The 15,592-nt window shown below is 49.1% G+C and overlaps 1 protein-coding gene across 7 annotated transcripts in view; it reads left to right on the forward strand.

Moving 5' to 3' along the window:
* Positions 1-15,592, forward strand: part of LOC138570219 (uncharacterized) — a 464,546-nt gene that overhangs the window by 221,441 nt on the left and 227,513 nt on the right. For all 7 annotated transcript variants that reach the window (XM_069648951.1, XM_069648950.1, XM_069648949.1 and 4 more), the window contains exons 11-12: positions 8,257-8,340; positions 11,545-11,586. In XM_069648951.1, coding sequence (XP_069505052.1) covers positions 8,257-8,340; positions 11,545-11,586 — 126 coding nt within the window. The remainder of the gene's footprint in view (positions 1-8,256; positions 8,341-11,544; positions 11,587-15,592) is intronic.

The following is a 15,592-nucleotide window of genomic DNA, read 5'->3' on the forward strand; positions in this document are numbered from 1 at the left end:
GTCGCTTTCCATGAAGAAAGTCGCTAGGGGACTGCCGTTTGTCGCTAAATATAGCGACAAAGTCGCTAAGTTGGCAACACTGGGCCGGGGAGCCTATAACAGCCCTAGCATGCAAAATAGTCTCTGGTCATGTGATTGCTCACGTGATCAGGTGTTGCCAAGCAACACTGTGAGACTCGACTACAACATATCCAATAGTACGGTGTATAATTGTTAATCAGCGCCGTAAGAAACCGGCGGGGACAGTGCAAGTGCAAGGTTACTTCACTATGATGTTAGAGTGTGTATAGCCGCGCACGGGCTGGATAGGAGCACTGGGTAGTGTCTGGGAGTGGGTTTATTAGGAGTTATGGGCAGGCCCCTGGGTGGGTATAATGGGGAGGGTGGGTATGGTCTGAACTGGGCAAGGGTGAATGAACAGGTAGGTGGGAATCGTGGGTATGGTATGGGTGACTATGTTGAGGTGCACCAGTTTGGCCTTTGAGTGGGTATTGTGGAGGTGTGGCCGTGGTCTTGGCTGGGTATGGTTTGCAGTACCTATGAGGGTAGAGTGTGTATGGTCCGAGGTGGACATGGTGGAGAGATAGGTATGGGTTGGGTGGGTTTGCTGTGAGGAGTGGCTATGGCCTGGGCTGGGTATGGTGGAATTAGCTTTTTTTGGCTGGGTTGAGTATGATGGGAGGAGCGGGTATGGAATTGTCTGGGGTGGGAATAATGGGAGAAGAAGGATTTTATCTGGGGTTGGTATGGTGGAAGGATTGGGTATGGTCTGAGATGGGTATGGTGAGATGAGCGGGTTTGCCCTGGTGCGCTTTGGGTGATAGGAAGGGTGGGGCCAAAATAGTTGGAGGTGCAGGTTTTGAATGGGCTGGGCTGGGCATGGTAAGAGGGACAGGAGTCCTTATAATGGGAGGAGAAGGTATGGTCTGGGGTGGGTATGGTGAGATGTGTGGGTTTGCTTCAGAGTGGTTAATGTGGGTGGGGGTGTATGTAGTGAGGTAGTGGTAGGTGTGGCACAAAGCCTGGGTTGGTGTGAGGTGGATGCAAATGTGTGAACAGATGGGCTTGTGTGGGAGGGCATGCGGCATTGTGGTGCATGTCTGGTGGGATGGGCAAGGGTAGAGATGCCCATAGGTGGCAGTGAAGTGGAAATGGTTGAAAAGCAGTGGATTAGTTCAGGAGGGCTGGGTGGAGTGGGGTGTGCTGGGTGCAAGTGGGCAGTTGTGAAAACGTGTGATGACCTTCAATGGGATTAGGTGACGTGGGCCTGGCAGTGCATGTTAGGGAGTGGTTGGGATGGAGAGTTTAGGAATGAAATTGGAGGGAACGGGATGTTCTGAAATGTTGGGCGCAATGTGGGCAGACTGACTGATAATGCCTAGAATAGAATAGGTATGGGGACCCCCATTAGTGCAACACTGCTGGTCTAGTGGGGCTCCCTCTATGTCATGGCTGGCTGTATTATAGAAGAGAGCTGGCCATAGCCTACTTAAGCAATATAACCTGAGAGGGGGGGCATTTCAGAAGCTGTGCATAGCCTGCTTAAGCAATATAACCCGAGCATGGGGCATTACCGGTTAGGTAATGCCCTGGGGCATAAGTCAGAAGCTGGGCATAGCCTACTGTGCCATAGATGCTCCTTTACTCCATCCCCTTTCTTGGACCAATCAGATACGTCGTCCCGCAGGCACGCCTCAACCAAAGGTGCCGCCCTTAACTGCTGGGCTATTATGCACTCCTATGCAAATAGGACGCACATACCCTTACCCCTTATGAGGTGGACACGATGGCAGGGTAATTGCAGGCGCCCTCACATGAGAGAAGAGCACAGAGGGGCCGAGAGCCCAGGGATCAGTACTGACTCAGACCAGGTGGGGGTTCTGACTGATCCTGTTGCAAGGGTCGCTAAGCATGCAACGAGGCATGACCTGAAACACTAGCGCACGTGGCAGTCATGTGGGTTTCCAGGCACTAGTGGGAGGAGGAGGCTGGCTGCCTCAGCAGGCGTGGTGGGAAAGCGGCTTCACAGGTTCAAGGTCTAGGTGGGTTGGGGAAATGCTCTGAGATGTGTAGGTTGGCTACCATGAGAGTAATGACAGGGCGTTGGTGTGGGGGCAGTGGCATCACTAGAAAGGGGCGGGGGGCGGCAAACCAGGGGCACATATACAACAAGGGAGGGGTGTGGTGGTGGCACATCAAATAAGGTTCAAGAAGCCAAACTGCTTTAAGTGTACCTATATTTTACCAAACAGGTTCAAGAAATGTGACATTAAGCATGTTCAGAGTAGGTTTAAAACAATACAAGTTTCACATCAAGTATCAAGTAGATGTACATCCTAAAAAGAGTACTCATGTTCAACCGTACAGAAATACCCTATGAACTCAGCCCGACGCTGCATTCTTTTCCATCAAGGAGACATCACTCCCAGCACAGCTTCAAATAATGTGTAGTTAGAGGTGGTAATTGGCAGCAGAAATACACTTCCAGCTCAGCTTTCAGTAAAAGTCAGTCAAAAGAGTCAGTAGAGATATCACCCATGCGTCAGTTTCAAATGATAGTCAAGGGCCGCCTGTTAAACCCACAGGCGGCGAGTACAGGGGGAAAGGGATCAACTGTTCCCTTGGTTCTTTAGCAATGGTTGCAGGATTCTCACTTTGCCCTCCATAGAATTATTTAGAGTTTTCAGTTTCTGGCTGAAGATCCCAGTGGCGCCTGGTGAATCTTTTTATTGGAGGGATGTAAATATTCTCCCAAATATGCAAGAGTGACCGAGCGAGCGTAGCGACCAAGGGTGAGGGGTTTCCCTAAGAACATGTCTAAAATAATGGCTTAAAATGGTGCATTTTACAGCACACTTCTTTTGAAAAATTGGGTAAAATGCCAAACAGGCTCCAATAGATACAAGTCAGCAACAGTGCACAGGAGCATTTCTCCAGCACATTTTCATGATCCGTTTGCCCACATAATAGCGGTGCCTGGCAAATGCCTAATGCTTATACACAAGCCAGAACTGTTGACATTACCCATGCTTGTTTTTAACAGGACTTCAGTGAAGGACTTGCATAGTGCTTATAAAATGAGTAGATTAAGGGGAGCGAGGTTGTGCAACAGCCCGCTCCCACCAAAATCAGTTCCACATCCCAGTACAAACACCGACATTCACACAACATTCACATGTAGGATGCAGTCGCTCATTCACACCCAGACCCATCATCATACACTCACTCATTACACACAACACAAGTATACATACACATATTTAAATTAACTTACCTTCTATCCCAGTCCGGAAGGTTCCTCCCACCGCTCTAGCTCCCACGTACCGTGAACAGGAACCAGGAAACAAATAGCGCTTCCTGGTTCCTGCACCTGCAAGCAGGAGCCGCAGCACTGATGATGAAGCACCCGGCTCCATATGTATGTGCAGGGAGGCACAGAAGCACCTCCTCGTGCATACAACCATGCAGGTCCACAGCCAGCATCCCCAATGGGCCATGCAAGATTGGGGAAGCAAAACACCACTGGCTATGCATGGCCCATTCGACATAGGTCGCTGGTAAATGGAACTGTCAAATGGAAACCGTGTTTCCCTTTGACAGTTCAAGCCAACCCAGGAGCGTGGCATTAGCAGCTGAGGGAGCGTTCAGTGTTTACACTGGGCTGCATCTTCGGCTCCTCCATAATGGGCGAGGGTGCCCATGGGTCAGGGCTTCATCACCCAGTAGGCATGAGCTGCCAATGTTACACCCTCAATGAATGTACGAACAGGGTCTGTGTGGCTGGAGATGAAATACTCTTGACTTTGAAGTCATGCACATGAACTGCACTGTTGGTGATGCAGTGAATGTGAACACATTAAGGGATCCATAGACATGCCCTACAGTAGAAGGCTATCAGGGTAGCTCAGCAGGTTGATTCACTGTGCTTCGATGTTGTATATTTAAAATTGGCTGTCAATCATGACTTTTTGCAATCCCTAACAAAAAACAAGTGCTATAAAATGTTTTCAGCCAGGAGATGGGTTGGGCTGGTCGCTTGCTTATATTCAGAATGGGGGCAAGGGAATATCTGCCCCTTAGTGCAGATCAAAAGTTGGCACCCTTGAACCCACACTTTAATTTCCGAAAAACTGCTGTCAGCACAATAGATGCATTTATTTGTGATTAAGCAGTTTGACGAGCATATATCATCTTCAGATATATATCCTGTTATAAAACACAAAGGAAGGGACACAAAAATCACGTGGGTGTGTGTGGTAGTCAGACAAAAAAAAAACAATTTTTTAAGAAAAAGAGTGATTGTAAGATTAAGAAGCATGTTTCAGATTGGAAATATCTTTTGTTGGTTTTTTCTATGCTGTAAGATGCACATTTGAAAAAGAATAGTGTGTCCAGCATGTAGGAAGTCTGCAGTGAAGGCCCCACCCCTCATGGCCCAGAGGAACACAGGCTAGGCAAACAGAGAGGGCCTGCAAACGCACGAATGAAGGCTGGGGAAAGGAGCACCTGTAAGGCTCCTGGCAAGAGCTCTTTGCCAGAGAGAAGCAGGCCAATTGATCCCCTTAGCCCCCGGCCCCCTCTACAGACGCCTATGGGTGGGGTGGGGTTTGGGGGCCTCGGCCCTGGTCTAGTATTGGACGCCTTGTGATGTTGAGAGGGTGTTCGGATGTCATGGGGTGAAATGCAGAGGGGGGGCTGTATTTTCATAGGGTGTGAAGGGGAAGAGATGCTTGCATAGAAATGAGGGCAGAAACGCAGGGGTCGAGAATCCATGCAATGAGGTGAAGCAGAGATGTGTAATTATAACGCACTTAATACCCAGAGGTTTCTACGCGCGGACCCGGGAATCGAACCTGTGATTCTCCACGTCGTCTTGCTTCCAAGGCAAGCGTGTTGCCCCTGAGCTATCCTCTTGAGACGAGTTGCTTGATAAAGATGCAAAGGTGTGCTACAAAGTGAGAGTGCTGTCTAGAGATGTGGTTGGAGACTTCATGCCATAGCCTGGGGGCAATCGGATGCGATGGGGGGGTGAGCGTTGAAGTGGCTGGCATGTGTGAATGTGCAGTGAGCAGGTGACCGGTGAATTGAGTTTGGATTGGGTGGTCTGCATCGTCAGTCTGATGGCAGTGTTTAGAGATGATAGCCTCTTAAATTTGATTTCAAAGGGGGAAGGCTGAAGAGCAGTGGAGCGTTGTAAAGAATGTGGGTAGCCAGTGTTTGGGCTGGTATCTTTTAACAGTAGAGCAGTACTGTGAGTTATGGGATGTGCACCTATTGGAATTAGTCCTTGGTCGGGTGTTGTTTAAAAAAACACCTTTTTGGAGTTTTGTGAAATAAGTATTGTGGGGTCATTCCGAGCTGATACTGGGATCAAGTTCCAGCAGTTGGGTTCGTGACAAGAGAAGGATTGTTTGCGGGTCCTCGCTTTGCAGACGAGTTGTGACTCAAACGGGTGGGCGATTTCCCGAGCGAGGAGCGTGTGCTACCAGGCATGTGGAGATTAGCTGCCAGGTACGGTGGTGTGGTACTCATTACTTCTTTGGCCTGGAGAGGAAGCCAACATAGTTTGCGTACCACAGTGGTGCTTCAGTCAAATTTCCGTGCACCCGTAATAAGACGTGCTGCATTGTGGTGCCAAGGGGTGGCGGAAGGCTGCGGGGGCTCACCTGGTTCCAGGGGAGTGTCAGGAAGGGTGGTCGTCGTCCCCTGTCCTCCCTGGCTCTGCCACTGTTTATCCATCCTAATCTCCGCATCCCTCCCCTTTGTGCTACAGCTCAATTTCTGAAGTTTTAAACCCGGATGGGGAATGTGTTGGAATGTCATGGGATAAGGGCAGCAAAGTTAGATTTCCAGTGGGGACCCCCTATGCCTGCTGCAGCTCACCAGACCCTGGGACAGCCCTGGAGGAGTGCAGGGTGGGGGTTGTCTGCCATATTTGCTGTCCTGGCCCTAACCATGAATTTATATCAATATTTTAAAGGCAGACAGCCAAACAGAGAACAATAAAGTTACCCACACATAAATGTAAAATACTATGCAAGATGAAAAACTTTACAAGAAATTCAGGAAAAGTTCATCAAAAAATGTAAAAATAAACACAATACAGCACACGGCCATCTTGCAGTAAGATGATCACCAGACCAGAGGCTACACTAGCTGATAAGGAGAAAACTAGACAACAGGCCTTTTCATGATGTGCCTACTCTTCTGGAACTGAATCCCTTTGGCGTTCCAGGGCGCTCCAAGTAGCCTTCAGTTTAGGAAAAGAACGGAAGGCCTGGATCGTCCAACAACACCTTGGGGTGACAAAGAGTTTGTCTATCTTGTACCCACCCCATCTGTACATAGTGTACTATGATAAGTATTACTAAGATTAATTTGACAACGTGTTAAATTCTCGCTACCAACGGTTTGCTCTATGAGCTGTATAGCGGTCTGTTGTTCCCAAGCTAGGTTTGCACTCGCTACCAATGGTTTGCTCTATGAGCTGTATAGCAGTCTATTGTTCCCGAGCTAGGTTGGCACTCGCTACCAATGGTTTGCTCTATGAGCTGTATAGCGGTCTGTTGTTCCCAAGCTAGGTTTGCACTCGCTACCAACGGTTTGCTCTATGAGCTGTATAGCGGTCTGTTGTTCGCGAGCTAGGTTTGTGCTCGCTACCAATGGTTTGCTCAATGAGCTGTATAGCGGTCTGTTGTTCCCAAGCTAGGTTTGCACTCGCTACCAATGGTTTGCTCAATGAGCTGTATAGCGGTCTGTTGTTCCCAAGCTAGGTTTGCACTCGCTACCAATGGTTTGCTCTATGAGCTGTATAGCAGTCTATTGTTCCCGAGCTAGGTTGGCACTCGCTACCAATGGTTTGCTCTATGAGCTGTATAGCGTTCTGTTGTTCCCGAGCTAGGTTTTCACTCGCTACCAACGGTTTGCTCTATGAGCTGTATAGCGGTCTGTTGTTCCCAAGCTAGGTTTGCACTCGCTACCAACGGTTTGCTCTATGAGCTGTATAGCGGTCTGTTGTTCGCGAGCTAGGTTTGTGCTCGCTACCAATGGTTTGCTCAATGAGCTGTATAGCGGTCTGTTGTTCCCAAGCTAGGTTTGCACTCGCTACCAATGGTTTGCTCTATGAGCTGTATAGCAGTCTATTGTTCCCGAGCTAGGTTGGCACTCGCTACCAATGGTTTGCTCTATGAGCTGTAAAGCGGTCTGTTGTTCCCAAGCTAGGTTTGCACTCGCTACCAACGGTTTGCTCTATGAGCTGTATAGCGGTCTGTTGTTCGCGAGCTAGGTTTGTGCTCGCTACCAATGGTTTGCTCAATGAGCTGTATAGCGGTCTGTTGTTCCCAAGCTAGGTTTGCACTCGCTACCAATGGTTTGCTCAATGAGCTGTATAGCGGTCTGTTGTTCCCAAGCTAGGTTTGCACTCGCTACCAATGGTTTGCTCTATGAGCTGTATAGCAGTCTATTGTTCCCGAGCTAGGTTGGCACTCGCTACCAATGGTTTGCTCTATGAGCTGTATAGCGTTCTGTTGTTCCCGAGCTAGGTTTTCACTCGCTACCAACGGTTTGCTCTATGAGCTGTATAGCGGTCTGTTGTTCCCAAGCAAGGTTTGCACTCGCTACCAATGGTTCGCTCTATGAGCTGTATAGCGGTCTGTTGTTCCCGAGCTAGGTTGGCACTCGCTACCAATGGTTTGCTCTACGAGCTGTATAGCGGTCTGTTGTTCCCAGGCTAGGTTTGCACTCGCTACCAATGGTTTGCTCTATGACCTGTATGGTCGTCTGTTGTTCCCGAGCTAGGTTTGCACTCGCTACCAATGCTTTGCTCTATGACCTGTATGGCGGTCTGTTGTTCCTGAGCTAGGTTTGCACTCGCTACCAATGGCTTGCTCTATGAGCTGTATAGCGGTCTGTTGTTCCCGGGCTAGGTTTGCACTCGCTACCAATGGTTTGCTCTATGACCTGTATGGTCGTCTGTTGTTCCCGAGCTAGGTTTGCACTCGCTACCAATGCTTTGCTCTATGACCTGTATGGCGGTCTGTTGTTCCTGAGCTAGGTTTGCACTCGCTACCAATGGCTTGCTCTATGAGCTGTATAGCGGTATGTTGTTCCCGGGCTAGGTTTGCACTCGCTACCAATGGTTTGCTCTATGACCTGTATGGTGGTCTGTTGTTCCCGAGCTAGGTTTGCACTGTAAGAGTACATAATGATAAAGGTAGTAATCCATGAGTGCACTCACAGTTCTGTCTTCTCCCACAGGTCTGAGGCAGCAAACAGCATCCTTAAAACCTCTGCTACCAGAGAACGCTCCTACGTCATCTCAGCAGCCAAGAGAAGCAACGGGTAAGCGTGACGTCGCCAGATCTGACTTGGGGCGCAGGTTCACTATCATTTCAGACATCATACGGCCCTTCCCTTTTGTGTATGGTCACATTGTCCTCTGGAATATTAAAAGCCATCTTGAGAATAAAGGTACTTCCCCGTGAACATCACCGTGGCCACCGGTCCAACCTGTGGCCATCTTGAGGGGGGACCACACTGTCTTCTTGGTCATCCAAGAGTCTGCCTTCTTCACAAGTGCACTATATTCTCAGCCATCATTGGTCTCCATGTGGTTGGTGCACCCTCCTCTGGGCCATAATCATGGTCACCCTGGGGTAGGTGCACCCTCCTCTGCATAGATAGGAGGCACTCAAGAGGACAGAAAGCAGTCTCAATGCATAGATAGTAGGCACTCACGGGACAGCAAGCACTCACGATACATATATAAGAGGCACTCAAGGGGACAGGAAGAAGTCACCATGCATAGATAGGAGGCACTCACAAGATAGAAACCAGTCACCATGCATAGATAGGAGGCACTCAAGAGGACAGAAAGCAGTCTCAATGCATCGATAGGAGGCACTCACGGGACAGCTAGCAGTCACGATGCATAGATAGTTGCTACTCACGGGACAGAAAGCAGTCAGCATGCATAGATAGGAGGCACTTGAGGGGAAAGGAAGCAGTCACCATGCATACAAAGGAGGCACTCAAGGGGACAGGAAGCAGTCACCATGCATAGATAGGAGGCACCCAATGGGACAGGAAGGAGCCGCCATACATAGATAGGAGCATAGATAGGAGACACTCAAAGGGATTGGAAGCACTCAACATGCATAAATAGCATAAATAGAAGATACTCACAGAGCCAGGAAGCACTCATAGGACAGGAAGCAGTCACCATCCATAGATAGGAGACACTCAAGGGGCAGGAAGCAGTCACCATGCATAGATAGGAGGCACTCAGAGGACAGGAAGCAGTCACCATATATAGATAGAAGACACTTGAGGAGATAGGAAGAACTCATCATGCATAGAGAGGAGACACTCAAGGGGACAGGAATCCCTCACCGTGCATAGATAGGAGGCACTCAAGGGGACAGAAAGCACTCACCATACAAAGATAGTAAGCACTCGCAGGGACAGGAAGCAATCACCTTTCGTAGAGAGGAGACACTGAAGGGGACAGGAATCACTCACCGTGCATAGATAGGAGGCACTCATAGGATAGGAAGCAGTTACAATGCATTGATTGGAGGCATTCCTAAGGAGTTGAAGGTGTCACCATACATAGAGAGGAGACACTGAAGGGGACAGGAATCACTCACCATGCATAGATAGGAGGCACTCACGGAACAGGAATCAGTCACCATACATAGATAGGAGACACTCGAGTGGATAGGAAGCACTCACCATGCATAGATAGGAGGCACTCATGGGACAGGAAGCAGCCACCGTACGTAGATAGGAGGCCCTCATGGGACAGGAAGCCGTCACCATGCATAGATAGGAGGCCCTCATGGGACAGGAAGCAGCCACCATACGTAGATAGGAGGCACTCAGAGGACAGGAAGCAGTCACCATACGTAGATGGGAGGCCCTCATGGGACAGGAAGCAGCCACCATACGTAGATAGGAGGCACTCGAGTGGATAGGAAGCACTCACCATGCATAGATAGGAGGCACTCATGGGACAGGAAGCAGCCACCGTACGTAGATAGGAGGCCCTCATGGGACAGGAAGCCGTCACCATGCATAGATAGGAGGCCCTCATGGGACAGGAAGCAGCCACCATACGTAGATAGGAGGCACTCAGAGGACAGGAAGCAGTCACCATACGTAGATGGGAGGCCCTCATGGGACAGGAAGCAGCCACCATATGTAGATAGGAGGCACTCGAGTGGATAGGAAGCACTCACCATGCATAGATAGGAGGCACTCATGGGACAGGAAGCAGCCACCGTACGTAGATAGGAGGCCCTCATGGGACAGGAAGCCGTCACCATGCATAGATAGGAGGCCCTCATGGGACAGGAAGCAGCCACCATACGTAGATAGGAGGCACTCAGAGGACAGGAAGCAGTCACCATACGTAGATGGGAGGCCCTCATGGGACAGGAAGCAGCCACCATACGTAGATAGGAGGCACTCATAGGATAGGAAGCAGTTACAATGCATTGATTGGAGGCATTCCTAAGGAGTTGAAGGTGTCACCATACATAGAGAGGAGACACTGAAGGGGACAGGAATCACTCACCATGCATAGATAGGAGGCACTCACGGAACAGGAATCAGTCACCATACATAGATAGGAGACACTCGAGTGGATAGGAAGCACTCACCATGCATAGATAGGAGGCACTCATGGGACAGGAAGCAGCCACCGTACGTAGATAGGAGGCCCTCATGGGACAGGAAGCCGTCACCATGCATAGATAGGAGGCCCTCATGGGACAGGAAGCAGCCACCATACGTAGATAGGAGGCACTCAGAGGACAGGAAGCAGTCACCATACGTAGATGGGAGGCCCTCATGGGACAGGAAGCAGCCACCATACGTAGATAGGAGGCACTCGAGTGGATAGGAAGCACTCACCATGCATAGATAGGAGGCACTCATGGGACAGGAAGCAGCCACCGTACGTAGATAGGAGGCCCTCATGGGACAGGAAGCCGTCACCATGCATAGATAGGAGGCCCTCATGGGACAGGAAGCAGCCACCATACGTAGATAGGAGGCACTCAGAGGACAGGAAGCAGTCACCATACGTAGATGGGAGGCCCTCTTGGGACAGGAAGCAGCCACCATACGTAGATAGGAGGCACTCAGAGGACAGGAAGCAGTCACCATACGTAGATGGGAGGCCCTCTTGGGACAGGAAGCAGCCACCATACGTAGATAGGAGGCACTCAGAGGACAGGAAGCAGTCACCATACGTAGATGGGAGGCCCTCTTGGGACAGGAAGCAGCCACCATACGTAGATAGGAGGCCCTCAGAGGACAGGAAGCAGTCGCCATACATTGATTCGAGGCATTCATAAGGAGTTTAAACAGTCAACAAGCATAGACAGGAGGCCATTGCGGGGACTGGTTGTCGCCACCTGACATTGGCAGAAAGAAGTCATAACAGAGGGCTCCGGAGTATTGCACTGGTGGTAATTTATCATGGTTCTCGCTGGCGCCCTCTTGCGGAATGACCGTGTTGCTCTTTTCTCTATTTTGCAGCAGTCCAACGCAGGAGGTGCCCGCGCCCTTCAAGGCCAGCTGGTGAGTCCCTGCCCCCGTGACAGTAAAACGCTTGCCCCTGCTTATGGGACATGGGACTTAATGCACAGACATCTTTTTGTGTGTACCGTTTTATTGTTTGAATTGTGTATGGAGTCGAATTTCCGGGTGCCTGGCTACTATGAATCCACGGGAAGAAGTGACAAACTAATGAATAAAGGTTGGTGAAAATGGTCACCCTATGTCACCAGCACCCCACTTGGGAAATCTGGAATCAAACCACGATTCTCCTGTTTACCCCATTCCACGATTAAGTAGGTCATCCCTCCCGTGTCTTATTTTTTTCATGACGCATCTTGCAATTTTTAATTTCCCATTTTAGGTCAGGACTACAAGTCACAGAATCCAAAGAAAGAAATAGAACTACATGGCCTACTCAGGCCATGTATCCCGTATACCTGGAAACATGAGAGCCCTGCACATACTTCTTAAAACATTCATATGATTTCATTAGTTTGTCCCTGAGGAAGCTGTGACTAGTGCCGAAACACTGCATAGGGAGTTAAATCTTAGTGACTTCCCGGTAATCCTCATTACTCTGGTTCCCACTCTTCGTCGTCCCAGTACCTATCATTCACGTGGCTCCATATCTGAGAGAGCCGATCGTTGCCTGCAGCATATTTTCTTTTTAGCAAACCTGACTCACAAGCCCCTTCCAACCTGAAGGTGGGACCATGAGAATGATACGTACTGCCATCACTTACTGATCAAACTGCTTACACAGACTAAACACCAAAGGAGGGAGAGTTGGGATGAAGGCTTGCGACAAGGAAAAGATGGGCTCAGAGTAATGAAGATTACCGGCCAGTAATCAGTGTAATAATTCACGGTCCTTTCTAGTCATCCCAGTACTCAATGACAATGCTGCAAGCATTGGGGCCATAACAGCTATTGGGAGCATAGTTATGGTGAAAGGCGCTATATAAATGACCAAAATGAATGAATGGATGAACACAGGCACTAGCATGAGAAACATATACTACAATGCAACAGAAAAAAAATAGTACGCAATATTTATTAACAAAACATATCAATAATCATAGCAAATATGGAGCAGCACAGGAAACTGTTGCTCCAAATGATTGCATTCTCTAATAGGAATAAGTAGTTTATAGCGCTTAACAAAGGTCGACGAAGAGGAACATGTGGCTGCTCTACATAGGTCATAGTTAGAGAGCCATCATTCATCACAATGAAAATGTATTTATTCATTTATTTTATTAATTTATACACAGAAGGAACAATGCTCTTTGATCACAAAGGAACGTACAATAGATAAGAAATCAGATTTGATGGGAAGCGTGAGTTTGGGGGCATTCTGACCTGGTGGTGGAGGGGAGTAAATGGAACCGTCAATGGGGGACAATACATAAGTGGACATACATAGATTAAGGACAATAAGCATTGGACATTTTTAAGTGCATGCCGGCGGTAGGGCCAGCTGTGCTCGGGATGTGACCATGATGGGTGTATTGCTGGAGTGGAGGCTTGAGGAAGTGAGGCACAGCGTCAGGTTAGAGGCGAGGGAACCATGGTAGCTAGAAGGCAGATGAGAGGTAAGTTATGAGGGTAAATCGCAGGCGATAAGATGGGCTTTTAGCTTGGTTTTGAACAAATCTGTGTGGACATTCAAGGGGGAGGATTTGATGAAGGTCGTAATGAAGAAGATGAATGCTCTGATCCCTCCACTGATAATGAGAGAGTGGGCTTTTCACTCTTATGCACAGGAGCAAAGCATACAGAAAAACATTGAGGTTGACGGAAAGGAAGGGTCCTGCTCAGCTACGTCGTCACCAGCCTAGCCACATCCAAGAGGCGAGGGTGAGAGTACTCAGGGGAGAAGTAAGTGGGGGCCAGATCCTAATTCAGATGAAACAAAGAAAGAATCTTAGGGACAGAAGAAGGGTTGGGATTAAGCTTCAAAGGCTCAGGTAGAAATCAACAGTGGAGTGTTGAGACAATCCTACCCATCGATTCACCTAGAGGCCAGGCTGAGGTTCTTCCCACAAGGCACAAGGAAAATCACCATCAAGGTAAAGACACTCCATCACGCTTCATGTATGGCCTTCAAAGGGGGTTTCTGGAGGATGGGGCGAGTGAGTAGGAGGAAACCCTTCGAGAGCCTAGAGGCCAAAGACTCAATGGACGAAATACAGTCTCAAGAGTTTCGAAAACGTCTATCCATGGCTGTGTCTCGAATAAGTCTAACCAGGGCTACCTGAGCCCTCAAAGTGGAGACATGAAACCCAAAATAAAGCCTTCTTTGGCAACCTCCCTGTGGCCTGGATCACAGAAGCAAGTATTCAGGGTTTTGGAGGAACACTAAGTATTAAAAGAACCCCATTCTTTGTGAATGCCCTTTAAGGTGGAAGGGCATCTAGACAGGTCATCTGACAACTCCTGGTTCATGTAACCTCTGTGATCAATATCTCGCTCAACAGAGAAAGTCGTCCTAGGGTTCAAAGAGCTGATGGAGGCCGGCGGCCAGGGCTGATGGAACTACTGGAAGCATCCATGGAAGTGAGGACATGATTGGCAGAAAGAGAGGGAATCAGAAATTCATCTGATACCTTAAGAAAATCAGAATGACTCAAGATCCCTCTGCTTTGGTCTTGGTTATCTTCTATGCGATGTGAAGGGTCCGATGGATTGGGCCAAGGATTGAAATGGCATTCTGTGCCCAAGCGGGCAGATCCCTAGACCGGAGCAATATCTCTGCAGCCGCGCATTGTGCTGCTTTGCGAACGTGTCTCGCTAATGTACGGTCTTCATTATACTCTTCTCTAAGAGAAGATGGAGATGATGGAAACACCATGCCCAGATGGTCAACACAGACATTCTCCTTCTCGGGATGTGATGATCCCTCTAGGGAATACATTTCTGCCCAGGTAGGAGGAGGTAAGTCTACCAGTTTACTAGATTGAGTGCCCCCTGGTGATTGACAGATGCTCTGGACATGATGTTGTCTGATTAAACCAGAAAAGGCATTGTGCCTCAGTATGAGGTTGGAGGTAGCGTTGCTGGTTTTACCGGCAATGCTACCCCCAAACTCGCCTCCGGCTCCAGCACCCGCGAAAGGGGAATCACCAGGCCATTCCAACCTCGGCAGACCCAGTAATTCCCCTTGCCTGGGTGCTGGAGCCAGTACGTCCCCATTCCCATTTGAGCCCCCACAGAGCTCAATGGGAATGGGGAGGATGGTAGCAGCGGTACCGTTTATAACAGTACCGTTGCTACCATCATATTCTGCTTGCGGGTCCCGGTACGGCCAGCTGGTCAGACCAAGCAGCTGCACGGACAGCCGCGAGCAGAAGTCCTAGTATGGCGGTACAGTAGCAATGGTGCCGGTAGCGATACCGGCACCATTGTTGCCTTACTGCCATACTCCCAATGAGGCCCATTGAGTTGATTTGGGGAGCAACACCTAGAAGTGCTTTGTAGATAGGCTTTGTTTCTCTCCAATCTGAGTTGACATTGACTTGGATGTCTGAGTTCCTCCACAATCGTGGAGGCTAGCATTCATGGGGAGACCAGGTCCATGACCATGAAGAAATGATCCTCAGTCACCAATGGAGGGAGTCCCTCAGTGTCATGATCAAAGGCATCTTCAAGTTGTTTCTCTTCGTCTCCATAGCCCATTAGATGATGGGATAAGATAGGTTATTTATAATGCGCTTAATACCCAGAGGTTTCTAAGCGCAGACCCGGGGATCGAACCCATGTTGCACCGTGTCATCTTGCTTCCAAGGCAAGTACGTTGCCGTTGAGCTATCCTGATGAACCAATGGCTTCAAGTAAAATGTTACCCACAGGTCCAAGAAAACATAAGAGGACATCTCTCCCTAGACCTGCAAACAAAAGTGAACTGGTGGAGCTGGGTCGGGAAAGCGGTTTTGCAGGTGACTCTGCAATGCCAGAGCTCCCTAGAGACAAAGGAATTCCACCTGCAAGCGTCGATTACCGCCCCTATGAATTCCAGATTCTTGAT

Source organism: Ambystoma mexicanum, chromosome 2q, assembly GCF_040938575.1.
Source record: "Ambystoma mexicanum isolate Mex_15411 chromosome 2q, UKY_AmexF1_1, whole genome shotgun sequence".
NCBI lineage: Eukaryota > Metazoa > Chordata > Amphibia > Caudata > Ambystomatidae > Ambystoma > Ambystoma mexicanum.